The following is a 15,063-nucleotide window of genomic DNA, read 5'->3' as shown; positions in this document are numbered from 1 at the left end:
GAGCTGAAAGATTAGGGTTGAGCATCTAAAATAAACGTTTTCTTTTCAATACCAGTGGGAGTTAAAACGGATGTATGGATACTGGAAACTAAAGTTTTCCTCTTTATTGGACGTGTCGATTTTGGCTATCTTGTATGAATATGGTGCTAAAGAGAAGGTATGAATATTTTGCTCTCTTGGAAATATCCACTAACTAAAGGACAGTGCTAAGAAACCTCCAGAGAACAGGTCAGAAAAGAGGTCTGACATCACTTGAGCCCACAGAGACTGTGGCCCAATCCCATTCCACCCCTTGGGCCTCAATTTCAGCCCTATGGCTCCGTTTTGCGTGTTCACGTGTAGAGTCGGGGTGTCCCAATTCTTGTTTTCATGTAGGGCTAGGGCCAAGGTGTAGGTGTACATCAGCCCTCCAAACTGAGATTTTTGAGGACCAGACTCCAAAGAGAGTCACAGCCAGAGGGTTATGCGACATCCCAGAATGCCTTGAGAATCATCGGCACGATAGTGGAATGAGGAAAAGAAGCAGGAAGAGAACCACAAATGTAATTATTTTCTTAGTTAATAAAGATTTAAAAAATTATGATAACCATTGTATTATCTTTTAAGTTTAATGTTATTTCAGTGTATTATGGACCTTTTCTTTATAACAAACATAAAAAAAATGCTATTTATGCCTATGTGTTTATGCCTATGCCTGTGTGTCTAGCTGTGTGTCTAACTAACGTTACATGTTTTAAGGCTGATTTGTGCATGATAGTCCCGCATTTCGCCATATTTCCATGCCGCATTTTCCTCCTTTGATGATATATGACGCCCAAAATGTAACTTAAGTTCAGCCGCGAAGTTGTTCCACTTGTTACTGCTCCTCTAATATCAGTGCAGACTGGCAGAGTAGGGGCACGGGTTGCGAGCCTACAGAGCACCGCTATTCTGTCATGAACTGGCCTGGTAATGAAGCATTGTTCTTTTTTATTTGATGACTTGTTTGATCGATTGATAGGATGAAACTTAAGTTGTGAACGAATCGTGAGCGTCGATGCTTTTCTACGATACTACTGATGATTTATCAGGGTCTTGAAGTGTTGTCTCATTTCATAGGGGAAGGTTTTCAATCACTACCATCTTGTGACTGTTCAAGGCCTTGGCTCCAAAGCGGGTGGCACTCCAAAACGACGGGTTGGGATAGAAATGGGATTGGGCATGTCTCTGATGAAGAGACTTCATGTTGTTTTAATTTAAATGATGAGAGGAGTGTGATGGACTTGTCACTTCATCAACAAAATCTAATTGAACTGCTAAATTTCAGGATTCACCAACAGCTATTGTACAGCACTGTCTTTTCCATGTATATCAGTTGTCGAATCATCAAAATCATGGATTATCGTGATTATCCCAAAGTGTATTATGTAACAATCTGTAACGAAGATTCACATGAATTAGTATTAGGGAACATGTTATAACATTAATCGTTTTTTTGTAACGTTCATGTCCCATGTGTAATTCATGCCCATGTGTAAAAGCACAGATGAAGCCAGTAGCGCCTGTAACCTTCCTCCAACCAGATGTCCTCTCTCTACCCTCGGCTCGCTCCCTGCTTGTTATATTCATGCAACTCTGTGAACGTAGAGCTTTTCATAAATGCATTAATCTGCTTACAGCACACGGCTCGTGCACTTCTTATCCTCTAAGCCTGTACATAGAGTATCATTACGTTTGCCTCTTATGGACCATATTTTTGTCGTGGGTATACCTATCGTATACTTACTGTATAGTCAATACAGGAAGCCATGGTGTAAAAGGACTTCAACCCGTTTTGGGATCTGATCTAATATGCTGCCTTAGATGCATAATACTGTACATTTTACAGTATTGTTTATCATATGGATGTGTATGTGTACTGATGTATATTTATTGCTAGAATACATCAAATGTTCCCTGATTTGATATGTAAACGCTCACCAGTTTCCTTGATGGTGCTTGTTGTATCAAAGTAGCTTCATCAGACTAGTAATTTAGGTCAATAAAAAGGTCAATGTTTGTTGCATATAAATATTGTTGTTGCATATTCCCACATGATTCTACAGAAATGCACGCTGAACTTTGACCTGTTTTTAAGTAAGTCCTTTTAGCTATGCATAGGTGTCGATTTGCTGAAGCAGTGAGTCCTGGTAATCTGTCATTTCCCTTTAGAGTCGGATTAGGACTGTAAAGACTATGGGTGACAAACCCTGGGCAGGGCTGTCCACTGCAAGGCCATGGTGTTATTTCATCATTTTATTTTATTTTTATAATTTAATGTTTTTACATTATTCATATTTTACCATTATAAAGTTTATGAGGGAGATTATATTTGTATGGACTGAAAGAAAATGGTGGTGGGGGCTTACTACTGACAAAGCAGAGATGTTGCTACTAAACCTGAACACCATCTGTCTGAACAAACATGATCCTGTTCAAAGAATCTGCATGTGTCTTCTTTGCTCTTTAATAAAGTATCCATTATTTATTAGTTTCACCTTTTACATTCAGTATTGCAGAATAACTGTCAGCACAAGCAGACAGGTGTAGGTTCCTCTTTAGAAGCGGTCATGAGGATAGAGACTTTACACTATAACCCTACACGTTTTGAAATACTAGGCCTTGTCAATCCCGAATTCTAGGTTTTCCTCTCCCAGTTCCACTGGTTAGACAGTAGAAGACACACCCTAGCTGGACTCACTTGGGTCAGGGAGCACACAAGTGAACTTGGTCACATGGCTAGGGACTGAAGGTGGGAGGACTCTTGACACTGGTAATTACCAGGCGTGTGCCACCACAGCAACACCCATGACAGGAACTAGGTCACATCACTTTTTTATACCTCCTGGAACATTCCAATGCACTGATCTAAGTAGACACGGCAGGTGAAAGCAATATGGCAGTTGCTGTCTGGGAACAAACCTTCCCCTGGTCGCTTCTTTCAGAACGATGTGGGTGAAGGAAGTGAGATTAGAACAGAATCACTAGACTATTGAGATGTGGCCATTTGTGTTTTTTGTTTCTTAATTCTCTTAACTAGTTTCTTACACCTTAACACCGTATGTCAGATCAATCTTATGCTTGTAAAGCTACGTGGGGAATGCACAGGTACACAACTTCAGGGAAAGACTTGGTTGCAACACATGTCTTGAGGGTGCTCTATTTGCCTAATTGGTACCTACTTGTCCTGCCTAGCCAGTTAGCCCTGTGTGTCTGCAGGCATGTTCCATCTTGCGTGTCTGGATTAGCCTGTGTGCTTGCCCGTCTTATTAGCCTTTGAGTGTGTTTGTGTTCAGCCAAGCCTAGTGGTATGTGCTTGGCTCACCCTGCATTTTCACACTTAAAATCAACCTACGCTCTCTTTCCAATGTCTGTGTTTCAATCCGTCTTTTATGTGTGTATGTCCCTACCATCTCTGCCCTGTGTGTCTGTGTGTGGCTCTACCCTCTCCTCCCAGCCATGGTCAGTATGGCCCAGTTGTTCATTAGAGGATTTTTTTTACTTCCTGTCAACAGGCTAGTACTAACCTACTGTCACACCATGCTTACACACTTATTGCCAGCATACACTTACAAATTACACACATCCTGTGTATGTGTTAAATGCTATAAAAATGACTAGTGAACACATTTGTTAAATATTGTATTCCTTTGTACGTCCATATCTTATTATGCATCCAAGTAAAGTATTTCAGATTGTGTACATGTGTGTCTGTTTGTCTGTCTTTAGGGAAAAAAAACTAACAAGAAACACTGATGGTGTTAATTTTTCAACACATAAAAGCGAATATATTTTAAAAAACGGTTCATATTGAAGAACTTTATCATTGCAGAGTAATTTACACAGGGGCAGTCATATATCATCAGTCTGTCATATTCATATACACGGTTAGCCAGATGCACAAACTGCCTCCTCTTCCCTTGCAAAGTGTTTACCTTGCAAAAACTTGCAATTTTTTTTCCAAACAGTTACACGGTTGCAGAATAAAAATCAGCATTTATCTTTCTTTGATTCAACTTAATTAAAACATTAATACTCTCGGACGACACGTTTCTGAATTGGCAAATCAGGAATCAGGTGTAATTTCCCCCGTCTTGATCTTCTTATACGACAACTCAAAATCGAGACAATTTACAAACACATCTCACTACATGGTTGATTTAAAAATCAAGTTGTTTAGAAATGTCACCCAAAATGCAAGGGATGTGCATAGGTGTCAAGTCAACGGTCTTTATCTTTTTTTGTTGTTGTTGGTTATTTTCTTGCTCATCTTGCTTCCCTTGGTTTGAGTCGAGTCTTCCAAACGGTTGGAATGTTTTCTTCTTCAGTGGGAGGTTACAGTAGAACACTGGGAACACTGACTGACAGCATGGAAGCTTTCAAATGTCCACATGCATGACGCCTCATTCAAATCTTTAAAACATTTATGGATTCATTTAGAAGAGACAGTACCTGGAAAAAGGTGTGTTAGGGAGTGGGGGGGGGGCGACACCGGCCGAGAGGTGATGACAGTACCGTTGAAATGAACAAAGACATTGGACAGAACAACATGAATGACGAAAGGAGAGTGACGTGAGAGAGAACCAGTACTGTATGAGTATATGAATGCAGGAGACTGTTAATGAGGGCGAGGGATGAACAGAAGAAGACAGGGGGTAATGATGTGGTAGACGAGATGAGACACTGCAGAGTTTATGTGCTTTTCTTCAGTCTGCTGAGAGAGAGAGTACCCACGAACAGCGTCTAGAGAGCTACGAGCTAAGAACTACAACACCCAGCAGGACTACAGTGTGGGAGCACAGACAGTCACGTGTGAGGGGGCTGCAGTGCACAGGGGAGGAGATTCAGTACTGTCTCTTTAAAACAAACATCTACAAAAATGTTGCCTCCTAGCTATTACAGACATGACAATACTCATTTGTTTATTTTGTTTATACAACACTACGGCTAGGTAGTCTGTAAGGGCAGAGTCTGATTGGCTGCTGCAGGTCATGTGCAGTACCACAGATGATCTTGATTGGCTGCTGCAGGTCGTGCGCAGTGCACAGAGGTTTCTGATTGGTTGAGGTGCTTTTCTTTTCCGAGGAATGATGGGAGTTTCGCAGATGCATCACCAGGAGAGGGGGTGGGGCTAGAGAGAGAGGAAGAGGAGGAGGAGGAGAGAGGCAGGGCAGGAGGGGAGAAGGAGGAAGAAGAGAGGGGGGACAGGGGAGAGAGACAGAGAGAGAGAGAAAGGAGAAGAAGGGGGAGAGGAGGGGTTGTGTCTAGCTCAGTAGACCCAGGAGACAGGCACCCACTGGCCAGTGGTGCAGACCAGGTCTATAGCCTCCTCCAGATGTCTGATGGTCTCATCTATCTCATTGTTAATGATGGTCTGGTCAAAGTAGTGGGCATACGTTTTCTGGAGGATCTCAGACTCCTTCTGCAGTCTCTGCAAGGACTCATCCTGGAGAGACAGAGAGAGGGGGTTAAGAGAGAGAGAGAGAGAGCAAGCTCAGGAAGGTATGAGAGAGGGAAAAGTGAAGAAGGAGAAGAAGAGGGGCTCTGGAACTAAAATGTCAACCATAGCGAGAGGAGAGTGAAGGAGAGTACGAGGAGAGCTTGTCTGTACTGAGGTGGAGCACCACACAACAGGCACTACTGACTGACTACCAAACAGCACACACACACACGTCTCAATGGGACTGAACCGGGATGAATAAATCATAAACACACACACACACACACACATAGATAGATACAGACACAGATTCAGAAAGGTGCACACGCACGCACGCACACGTCTATACAGTCACTGCTCTGTCTACTCATACTTACTGGCAGCTTTCTGCACCACCTGGGGAGCTGATAGGGAGTGCCAGACAAATGCATGCAGCGTGCAAAATAATGGGGTGAGTAAAGAGGGTGAGAGAGGAAGACAGAAGAGTGCAGACTCTGAGAGGACAGGTGGAGGAGCGTGTCTCTGGGCGTTAGAACCACATGCAGACAGTGGACTGACACGGTGGAGACAGCAGACGTCCATGTCAGGATTCATACACGTGTGTCGTGTTTGAAAGATGTTTGTAAGATGTTTGTAAGATCTGTACGTATGTATTGAAGCAGCACATACAACCACGTTGGGTCATTGTAAGGTTTTAATGGGTCAAATCAGGGTTCCCACACCTTCTGAAACATCAAATTCAAGCACTTTTCAAGGACTTTCAAGACTCAATTCCCTCAAATTCAAGGACCCAACACGGCATAGTTTGAGACAGATCTAGATGAGAATTTGTATAATAGGAACTATCCGCTCAAAGACAACAATTAAAAAGAGAGGCTTTTAAATGTAGAGGCAAGTAGTCTCTTGCCTTCTCTACCACAGCACAGCAAAACAATATTGTGAAATATGTGTAAAGATACTGTGTTAAGTTAAGCAATGTGACTTATCTACTATAAGTCTACATAGTCTACTACGAGAGAGAGAGAGAGAGAGAGAGAGAGAGAGAGAGAGAGAGAGAGAGAGAGAGAGAGAGAGAGAGAGGGGAATTCAAGCACTTTCAATGACCCATGTCGTAAAAAACTTTTAAGGCCTTGATTTTTTTTTCTCAAATTCACAAACTTTCAAGGATTTCAAGGACCCGTGGGAACCCTGTCAAATGAAAGTTGGATTGTGAAATGTGTGTGACTGTGTGACCGTGTGTATGCAATGTCGATTCGTACCTCGTTGATGCCGGGGGTGATGGTTGGCGCGGCGATGAAGACAACGTAGGGGGCGAACTCTGCTGTCCGCAGGACCTTCAGGGCCTAGTGGAGAACAGGGTCAGGGGTCAGCTGTGTGTGTACGTGTGAGAAAGGTCCCTCAACTTTCGATATACAAAACATATAGTACATGCTGGCAACAGACTGGGCTTTGACTTTCCCAACACACACGGTGTCCCCACACACACACACACCTACCTACCCTGTCTCCATACACGCATCGCTTTCCAGTTTCTGCACGCGCGCACACGCACACACGCACACACACACACACACACACACGCACACACACACACACACACACACACACACACACCTGAGGCTCTACGTCCAGTATAGATATGTTGCCCTGTTCGTGGATCTTGCGGATGGTCTCTAGTCGTGTTCCGTACATGGCGTCCTCGTGACTGCCGTACTCCAGATAGTCGTTGTTACTGATGTCCTGCATCATCTGGTCGTGGGACACAAAGTAGTAGTTCTTCCCATTCTCCTCATCCTTCTTAGGAGGTCTGGTCGTGTCTGAGAGAGAATGAATGGTCAAATACAGTAAATAAATGTGTGTGTGTGTGTGTGTGTGTGTCTGTGTCTGCGTGTGTGTGTGTGTGCGTGTCTTACGTGGGATGGGGTAGGCGAATCTGTCTGGGTGTTTTGTTATGAGTGTGTTCTTGATATGTCTTCTGCCGACTCCATGGGCACCTGTGGAAGAGAGGCAGGCAGGCAGTCAGTCACGTGTCCCCAGGGTCCTACTGTCAGTCTACCTCACAGATATCAACCAGAATTGACATTGACAACTGATCAAGTAGAAAAGGGAGCTGCTGTAGACCATTGAGATGCACCCACAATACGCTGTCCCTCCATCCACACTAGCATGCTATCTAGTAACCTCTGCTAACAACATAACTACACCATAGGACACATGGAGGAGGGACTGTACTTACCTAATAAGACTAGCGTTTTCCTCTTGAACGCGGGCAGTTTCACTACCTCTTCATACGTGACGAGATCTAGTTGGTCGAATACTGGAGAGGGAGGGAAGGAGGGAGGGAGGGAGGGAGGGAGGGAAAGAGAGAGATTGTGAGGTTGAGGAGGAGAGGTACCGACATCCACAGACTGCGACAAACCTGAACCGTAAGTCAGGAGAATCTATGATAGGATATACAGTATGTATATGAGGTTGAGATGGAGCTGTGAAAGACCATGGCTGGTTGACTGACTATAGCACAAACAGACTGGCACCGAGGCTACTGATCATGTCATACTATTGGACAGGGATCGAGACTTTGACATAACAACAGTTGGTGACAAGAAGAAAAAAAAAAGGAACTTAATTAGTGTTCATTGTGTAATTAACTGTTCAATTAACTATGTGATAAGGAAAGAGATATACGTTCTCTCCCGAGAGTTGTGTGAGCCTGCATATCTGGGAACCAGACATCATTGTATCAAATATCATAAACCGGAGAGCAATTTATTCAAAAACAAGCTGAAGCCCTAATCCAATGAGACGCAGGAGAGAGATTTGTGTGTGTGTGTGTATGTGTGTGTTTCTATGTGATTGCAGAGAGAGGGGGGAAATGTTTTAGAATTCAATCATCTTCACTGACCTGAGCATTACACAGATGTGACCACTAGGTAACATCCCAGAAGTGGCACAAACAACCATCTGCCAGTGTGTGTGTGTGTGTGTGTGTGTGTGTGTGTGTGTGTGTGTGTGTGTGTCTGTGTGTGTGTGTGTGTGTGTGTTTATGAGGTCCTGATGAGTTCAAACCGAAAAGCTGGTAGACATGATGGATGGTGGAGAAGAGAGACAATGGTATGATGGAGGGAAGGGAGAGGAGAGGTATATGAATGGGAGGAAAAAGGAGGTCACAGAGAGGACAGAGAGCCCTCCTGGACGCCAGCAGAGCTCATACTATCTTGCAGTGCAGGTTATTGCACATTCTGCTTTGACTGTAATGTGAGCCTGTCATCTGTGTAGCTGACGTGTGAAATACAACACCAACAAGCCCCTGTACTCTGTAATAGCTCTCTCTCTGTCTGTCTGTCTGTATCTGTCTGTGACTGTCTGTATCTGTCTGTCTATCTGTCTGTCTGTCTCTCTATTCTGTCTGTCTGTCTGTCTGTCTGTCCCCCACTATCTTGCCTTCTGTCTGTCTGAGTCTGACTCTTCATTTTCTATGAACAAATATCCATTAAGATGCTGTATGTGTGTGTATCTATAATATTTTCAAATAGGTGCGTTGTGATTATGAATGCCACCCCTGGAATGTCCCTGGGGGGAAAAGAATGTTCTATTCTATTTGTGTTGTGTGGCACCACACACTGCAACTGAACAACAACACCCACAAACATAAAAAAAAAAATGCACACAAAAACACTGCAAAGCTGTATTCTTTCAGTTTTGTTTGAGCTCTCTCTGTGGCTCTCTCTCCGGGGGGGCGGCAACAGAAACAAAACCGAAATGTTGAAAGTGACGGGATCAAAACTACCCAGTTAATGAGGAGGCAAAGGAACCAAAGACAGGACACAGAAGCAGAGGGAGTGAGGGAAGTAAGAAAGACTAGAAATACAGAGCGCAAAAGAGATAAAGAGAGAGAAAGACAGAGGTAAAGAGTCAGAGAAAGAGAGATAGAGAGAGAGTAAAGGGACAGAGAGACAGAGAGACAGAGAAAGACAGAGGTGCTAACCAAAGAGGCGTTAACTACTGTCACTCGTTGTTACTTACATGCAGAGAGGCCATTGGAAGGAGACAGCATGAGAGATGGACAGGGGGGGGGCATAACACGGTTCAGTTACACAACAGCAGTTACCATACAGCAGCAGTACCACAACACAGCGATGCACACCTGCTGTCACGCACCACACACACACACACACACACACACAGCGCTTTCAATCACAGTCAAACTCCAGTCAAGCAGTGAGGAGGGATGCATCTTCACTGCTGTATTTGAACAAGGCCCGGGGATATGAACATCATCATGTGGACATGCGTCAGGGGAGGCCGGTGGAGGTAGACATGGGACGACTGCGGCTCATTGGAATGCACGGAGGTATGGTATCAAACATCATTTCCTCCTTCGGGCTCCTTGTACGGCCGCCACGCATTGCAATGAACTCGTCCTCCCATTTCTACCTCCACCAGACATGCATCCATCCACCACAGACACTCACCCGACACATTATTAGGAATAGGAACACTATACTAATACTGGGTAGGGCCTCCCTTTGCTCTGAAAACAGCCTCGATTCTTCGTGGCATTGATTCCAGCAGATGTGGGAAACATTCCTTTGAGGTTCTGGTCCATGATGACATGATTACATCACGCAATTCCTGTTGATTTTTTCAGCGGCACTTTCAAGCCGCGAGTCTCCCGTTCTACCACATCCCAAATGTGTTCTTGAGTTCTGTATGAAATAGTCCTAGGTAAACATCACGCCCCTTAATTAGACTTCATTAGATTGATATTCTGTACGTCTATTTCTTAAACCGAACAGTGCGTTAATCGTTACTTAGTTAGGTTATTGACTTGTTTGTGGTGCTTTACCATTCGCACTAAACTCACCTCAGAGGCTCATTCACACAGATATGGACATACGCACACACACACACTGCATGGCCCCTGCTTCCCATAATCCCTGGGTAAAAGCTGGGTGTGCAGCTGTAGCAAACGTTGTGTAAACATCTTTACACAATTAAAAATGAACTCTCCCCACAACAAAATCAACATAATACCCTGGCTCAACCATCCCCCCCCTTCTGTCCCCTCCCTCCCTCCCTCCCTGTCCTCTCCAGGTCCCCTGTAAACAGGGCTGGTGGGGGATTAAGAGCTGATCTCTAGTTGCAGCTCCGCTCTGCCTTTAGTGAGCCCTATGTCGGCTCCCCGTGGCCTCTGGAGTAGGGTGAACCTGCCCTTGGATGTTGGTCATCTTTGCTGATCCTGGATCGATGCCTAAGGCCAACTTCATAAGGAGGCTAGCACAGTCTCTATGGAGGCTTTGGCCCTCCCCTATGCTCCTCTCTGGCTGTTGTGTGTGTCTGTGTGTGTCTGTGCGTGTGTGTGTGTATGTGGGTGTGGAGCCCTTGGCTGGAGATGGATACAGTCTCTCCTGCCAGATTGATCTCTCTCTCTCTCTCTTCCCAGACACATCCTTGGCACAGAGGCAGTCCAGCAGCGAGAACTGATAGGAGATCAGTGCCACGGCTGTTTCAACTCTGGCAGACGGGCAGTGTCGAGGGTCAGAACTGACAGCAGAACAGGGTGGAGAGAGGCTTTCTAGCCTCTGCTTCACACAGTTCTAGAAGCTCGTTAAAGGGCAAGGACTGAAGCACGGCGTGACCTTGGCCCGGGTCGAGAGGGAAGAGGTGGGGTGGGTGGGTGGGTGGGTGGGTGTAGCACTTTATATCTACAGCAGGTGCTGCCAACATTCCTGGGTCACCTGATACTCTTCACTCTCCCAACCCCCTTCTCCTTCCCTCTCTCCCTCCCTCTCTCCTTCCATCTCTCTCCCAACCCCTCACGCCTCCTTCACACCACCTCCTACCCTATTCCCCCTCCTTCCTTCGCCTTCTTCACCCCTACTCCTCTCTCCCATTCCTTACCTACGCCCTCCCACCCCCTCCTTCCCTCCCTCCCCTCTCCTCCTTCCCTCCCCCAGCCCACCATGTCATCTGATCCATCCCAGTCCTGGTCGCAGACACAAACGTGGCGGTTCCTCCTGTACGTTTCCCTAGCCTGCTCACACAGTGTGGCACATATGACTCAGTGCTGCCCTCTGCAGAGCAACTCAGATGTGACACTATCTGCGTTGAATACAACAGAGCTTTTGGTACAGTACAATAGATGGCATGTATGCCACTTTAATGTAGGCCTCTGTTTTCGTGCTATTGACCTTTTTTATCTTTGCAACTGTGAGGAGACGAACGAAGGCCTTCAAAACTAATTCTCATGCACACACTGACACGGACACACAGTCACACGCAACCACACGTGCAAACAGGACATTAATGTGCATGCAAACACTCACATGCGCACACACACTCACACGCACGCCTTCTTGCACACTCACACATGCCTTGCACACAGACACAAGCACACGTATCCCATTTCAGTAGCTCTGCTAGCGCCCGTGTACACACTCTCTATTTCTGTCATGACAGTGTTACTGGAGCTGCAGGCTACAGAGCTCTCTTACCTGTCAACCCCCCCCCCCATACCATCTAGACAGTCATACGTCCTTCTCACACACGTGACATTGTCATATTCCATGCTGTAACAGCTGAGGTGTGTGTGTGTGTGTGTGTGTGTGTGTGTGTGTGTGTGTGTGTACCTGCGTTGTGCTTGGCCAGGTACTTGTCTTTGTACTGCTTCTTCTTCTTGCCAAACCAGGTACAGCTGGCCTGCTGCTCCTGCTTGGTCTTCTCCATGGCTATACACGCCACGCGCCTGGAGAGAGAACGTCCCAGAGAACATCACTACTGCTGCTACTTGGATATGCCTGAATGTCATATTCCAATCCTGAGCAGAGAGGCATTCATACACACTATGCTCTTATGGTTTTAGGTTATTTGTGTGTGTGTGTGTGTGTGTGTGTATGTGTGTGTGTGGGGGATCTGTCTCTTAGTCCGGTGTGTCTGACATTTCTCATCGCCACTGTCCCCCTTTTCCCACCAACGCAAAGCTAGCTCTAGTTCTGGGCTGATGCTAGTGCCGGTTCGCCATTGGTCCAACTTGTGAACCTTCTAAGAACCGGATTGCTTTTCCACGGGCCGGTATGTCACTGTATACATCCTCATACGTCTCCGCTTTCCCAGCAATGCGCCAACTTCAAGCACCACAGCAACAATATTTATCTGTACTGTTGTTCAAGAAGAAAGGTAATTACACATTTTCATTATTATTAACACTGAACGTAAGATGTTAATACTAGCCTTTTGTGTTGTTGTAAGCTAGCTCGCTAGGTTGATATAGCTAGCTACCTAGTATCGACTACGCTGGTATCGATCACATTACCATCAAAGAAATCTAATATAGGCTATTAATGATACGGCAATTTCTTGGTCCTGGTTGGTCACGATAATCCCGCCCCCAGCCCCCTCACGTAAGCGGTTTGGTGCCACTTTGGAAGAAACGTGAAGAACTGGTTCGAGATTATGCATTGGCTCTGAACCAGCCCTCAAACTGCCTTGGAGGAAAAGGGGTGTGTGTGTGTGTGTGTGTGTGTGTGTGTTCTCTATGTCTGGTGCTCTGCCCCCTCCTCACCACTCCTGCAGCTCAGGTGAAGGGATGAGTCCTGCCGTCCCGTTCTTGGTGTTCTCCAGCTTGCCCTGCCACCAGTTGTGGTCGTCCTTGCTGATGATCTGGATGATGTCACCCACCCGGAAGCGAATCCCCGCCTCCTTGCAGGGGATGAGGTCATCTCTGGAGGGATCGTACTCAAACTGCGCCCGCACGTAGATCTAAGACAAAGGGTCAAAGTTCAGAGGTCAGGAGGGAGAGCCAGGTGAGCTGCGGAGAGTCAGTAAGGAGAGAGAGATGGAGGGAAAGAGAGAGAGAGAGAAAGAGAGAAAGAGAGAGAGAGTGTAGGGAGGGCTGGTCCTAAGGCTGGGCATACGGGCGGTGATAAACAACGTTGCCCCCAGACACCTTGATTCTGTGGAGAGGAGAGGGAGCGGAGTGTGTGGCTGTACTGAACCCCGGGTTGCCAGATTGGAGACCTGTCTCTACGGGGGAGTGTTAACTCCCACGAGAGAGCCCAGACAGAGCAGTCCTATAAAAGAGCCTCTGGCTTCAATGGTATTAATAGCACAGGCATCGCTTACCCTTCCACCCACTCTCATTAGAATCCCTCACAGGACTCGTTAAAACCCATCCTTTCCTGCCATCATGCAGGTGGGAATACAACTAGCTCTAGAGCCGTCTGTTATTCTGAACATCAGAAATGTCTAGGGTACGTCTTTGATGGTACGAAGTGATGGTACAGTGATTTAAGGATGAATCAGAGTGAGCTATATCTGTTTATTTTTTTTGCGTGGGCTATATCTTACCTTGATAGACATTTTATCCTTGATTGGAGTCTTGGGTAGGATCTAGAATGTGAAAGCATTACACACGTCATGCAGTAAAACGGGTGTTGAGAGTCCAGACAACATTACAACCGCGGTGGGGGGGAGTGGCGTGGGAGTGGGGTGATGAACTGGAAGTAGAGGTTGCCCCCTAACCACAGATTTCAGATCAGATTAGGTTGCCCCGAATGCAAACCTTAAAGCAGAACTTTTACTCAATAATATTGTTTTTTTAAAATATATTTCTCGTCAGCCCTCCGTTGACATGGTCCCCAAATATCATTATTTTGCACAACAGAGCCTCATATCCTAACAGCAATCTTAGATTTACTTCCTGATGCATTTCGTCGCCTATTCCGGGAAGTACATCAAACATAAATCTATAAATAAAACTCAACAACTAGGATATAGGTTTGTATGCACAAAGTCATTACATTTTGGGACATATTAATGGTGGGTGGATGTGAAATATAGAAAACGAAGACTTTTGAGTAAAACGCTGCTTCAACAAGTAGAGGGATACAACAATATCCGACCCTATAGCAGTAGTTGGGGGCAAAGTCTAGAGATGACTACTACTTGCGTGTTCTACTATGACGATGAAGTCATGACAAACCATAAGCCCGTAAGTTCAAATGCTTATAACATGCATGCCTTCCTGTTCTGCTTCATTAAATAGATCTGACACGTTCAGATGGGTGAAGGTGACGCATCTTGCACCTCTCCATCCCGCTCAGATCAGTGATTGAAGTCGGAAGGATGCATGACGCGTTTGAACGAGGCAGCAGTGCTCTGTTGAAGGTGTGAAGGGATTATGGGACACATATGTCACACGTGTGATTTGGAGGCCAACTCCTGCCCGTGCATGTGGCTTCAGTGAGTGTGGTCTATATGTGGACTGTGTGTGTAATGCCGTGACTCTGCATTTGAACTGCAGCCAAATACAGTATCTGGGACAGTCTAGGAGAGGGCCTGGCTGTGCTGTTGAAGGCAACAGTGCCCTCTACTGGTGGAGCTGTGCATAGAAACGTACACAATGTCCTCCTTCGGTGTGCGGCCTCAGCTTGCTTAGCTTAGCTGAGCAGTTATCATTCCAGGTAGGAGTGTAATGTGACCACTCCCCTTGGTTAGATTTCTATTTAATGTGATGTTATAGCTTGGGTTTGCGTTGCGTTTGCAGAGGTAGGTTTCAGGCTAATGAGGAATGGTGGATACACATGAAACAGTGGTGTTACTGGTTT

At 45.7% G+C, this 15,063-nt stretch overlaps 1 protein-coding gene across 1 annotated transcript in view; it reads right to left on the bottom strand.

The window, feature by feature from the left end:
* Nucleotides 1-3,871: 3,871 nt before the first annotated feature.
* caska (calcium/calmodulin-dependent serine protein kinase a) overlaps nt 3,872-15,063 on the bottom strand; it is a 96,673-nt gene continuing 85,481 nt past the window's right edge. Inside the window, exons 17-25 of the mRNA XM_080536841.1 lie at nt 13,805-13,846; nt 13,020-13,216; nt 12,088-12,203; nt 7,695-7,775; nt 7,372-7,452; nt 7,073-7,275; nt 6,718-6,801; nt 5,836-5,862; nt 3,872-5,464 (exon numbers count right to left, since the gene is read on the bottom strand). Coding sequence (XP_080392967.1) covers nt 5,288-5,464; nt 5,836-5,862; nt 6,718-6,801; nt 7,073-7,275; nt 7,372-7,452; nt 7,695-7,775; nt 12,088-12,203; nt 13,020-13,216; nt 13,805-13,846 — 1,008 coding nt within the window. The 3' untranslated portion in view covers nt 3,872-5,287. The remainder of the gene's footprint in view (nt 5,465-5,835; nt 5,863-6,717; nt 6,802-7,072; nt 7,276-7,371; nt 7,453-7,694; nt 7,776-12,087; nt 12,204-13,019; nt 13,217-13,804; nt 13,847-15,063) is intronic.

The sequence above is a fragment of the Nansenia antarctica genome (assembly GCF_963989245.1).
Source record: "Nansenia antarctica genome assembly, chromosome: 7".
Taxonomy (NCBI): Eukaryota; Metazoa; Chordata; class Actinopteri; order Argentiniformes; family Microstomatidae; genus Nansenia; species Nansenia antarctica.
This window is presented reverse-complemented; position numbering and strand designations above follow the sequence as displayed.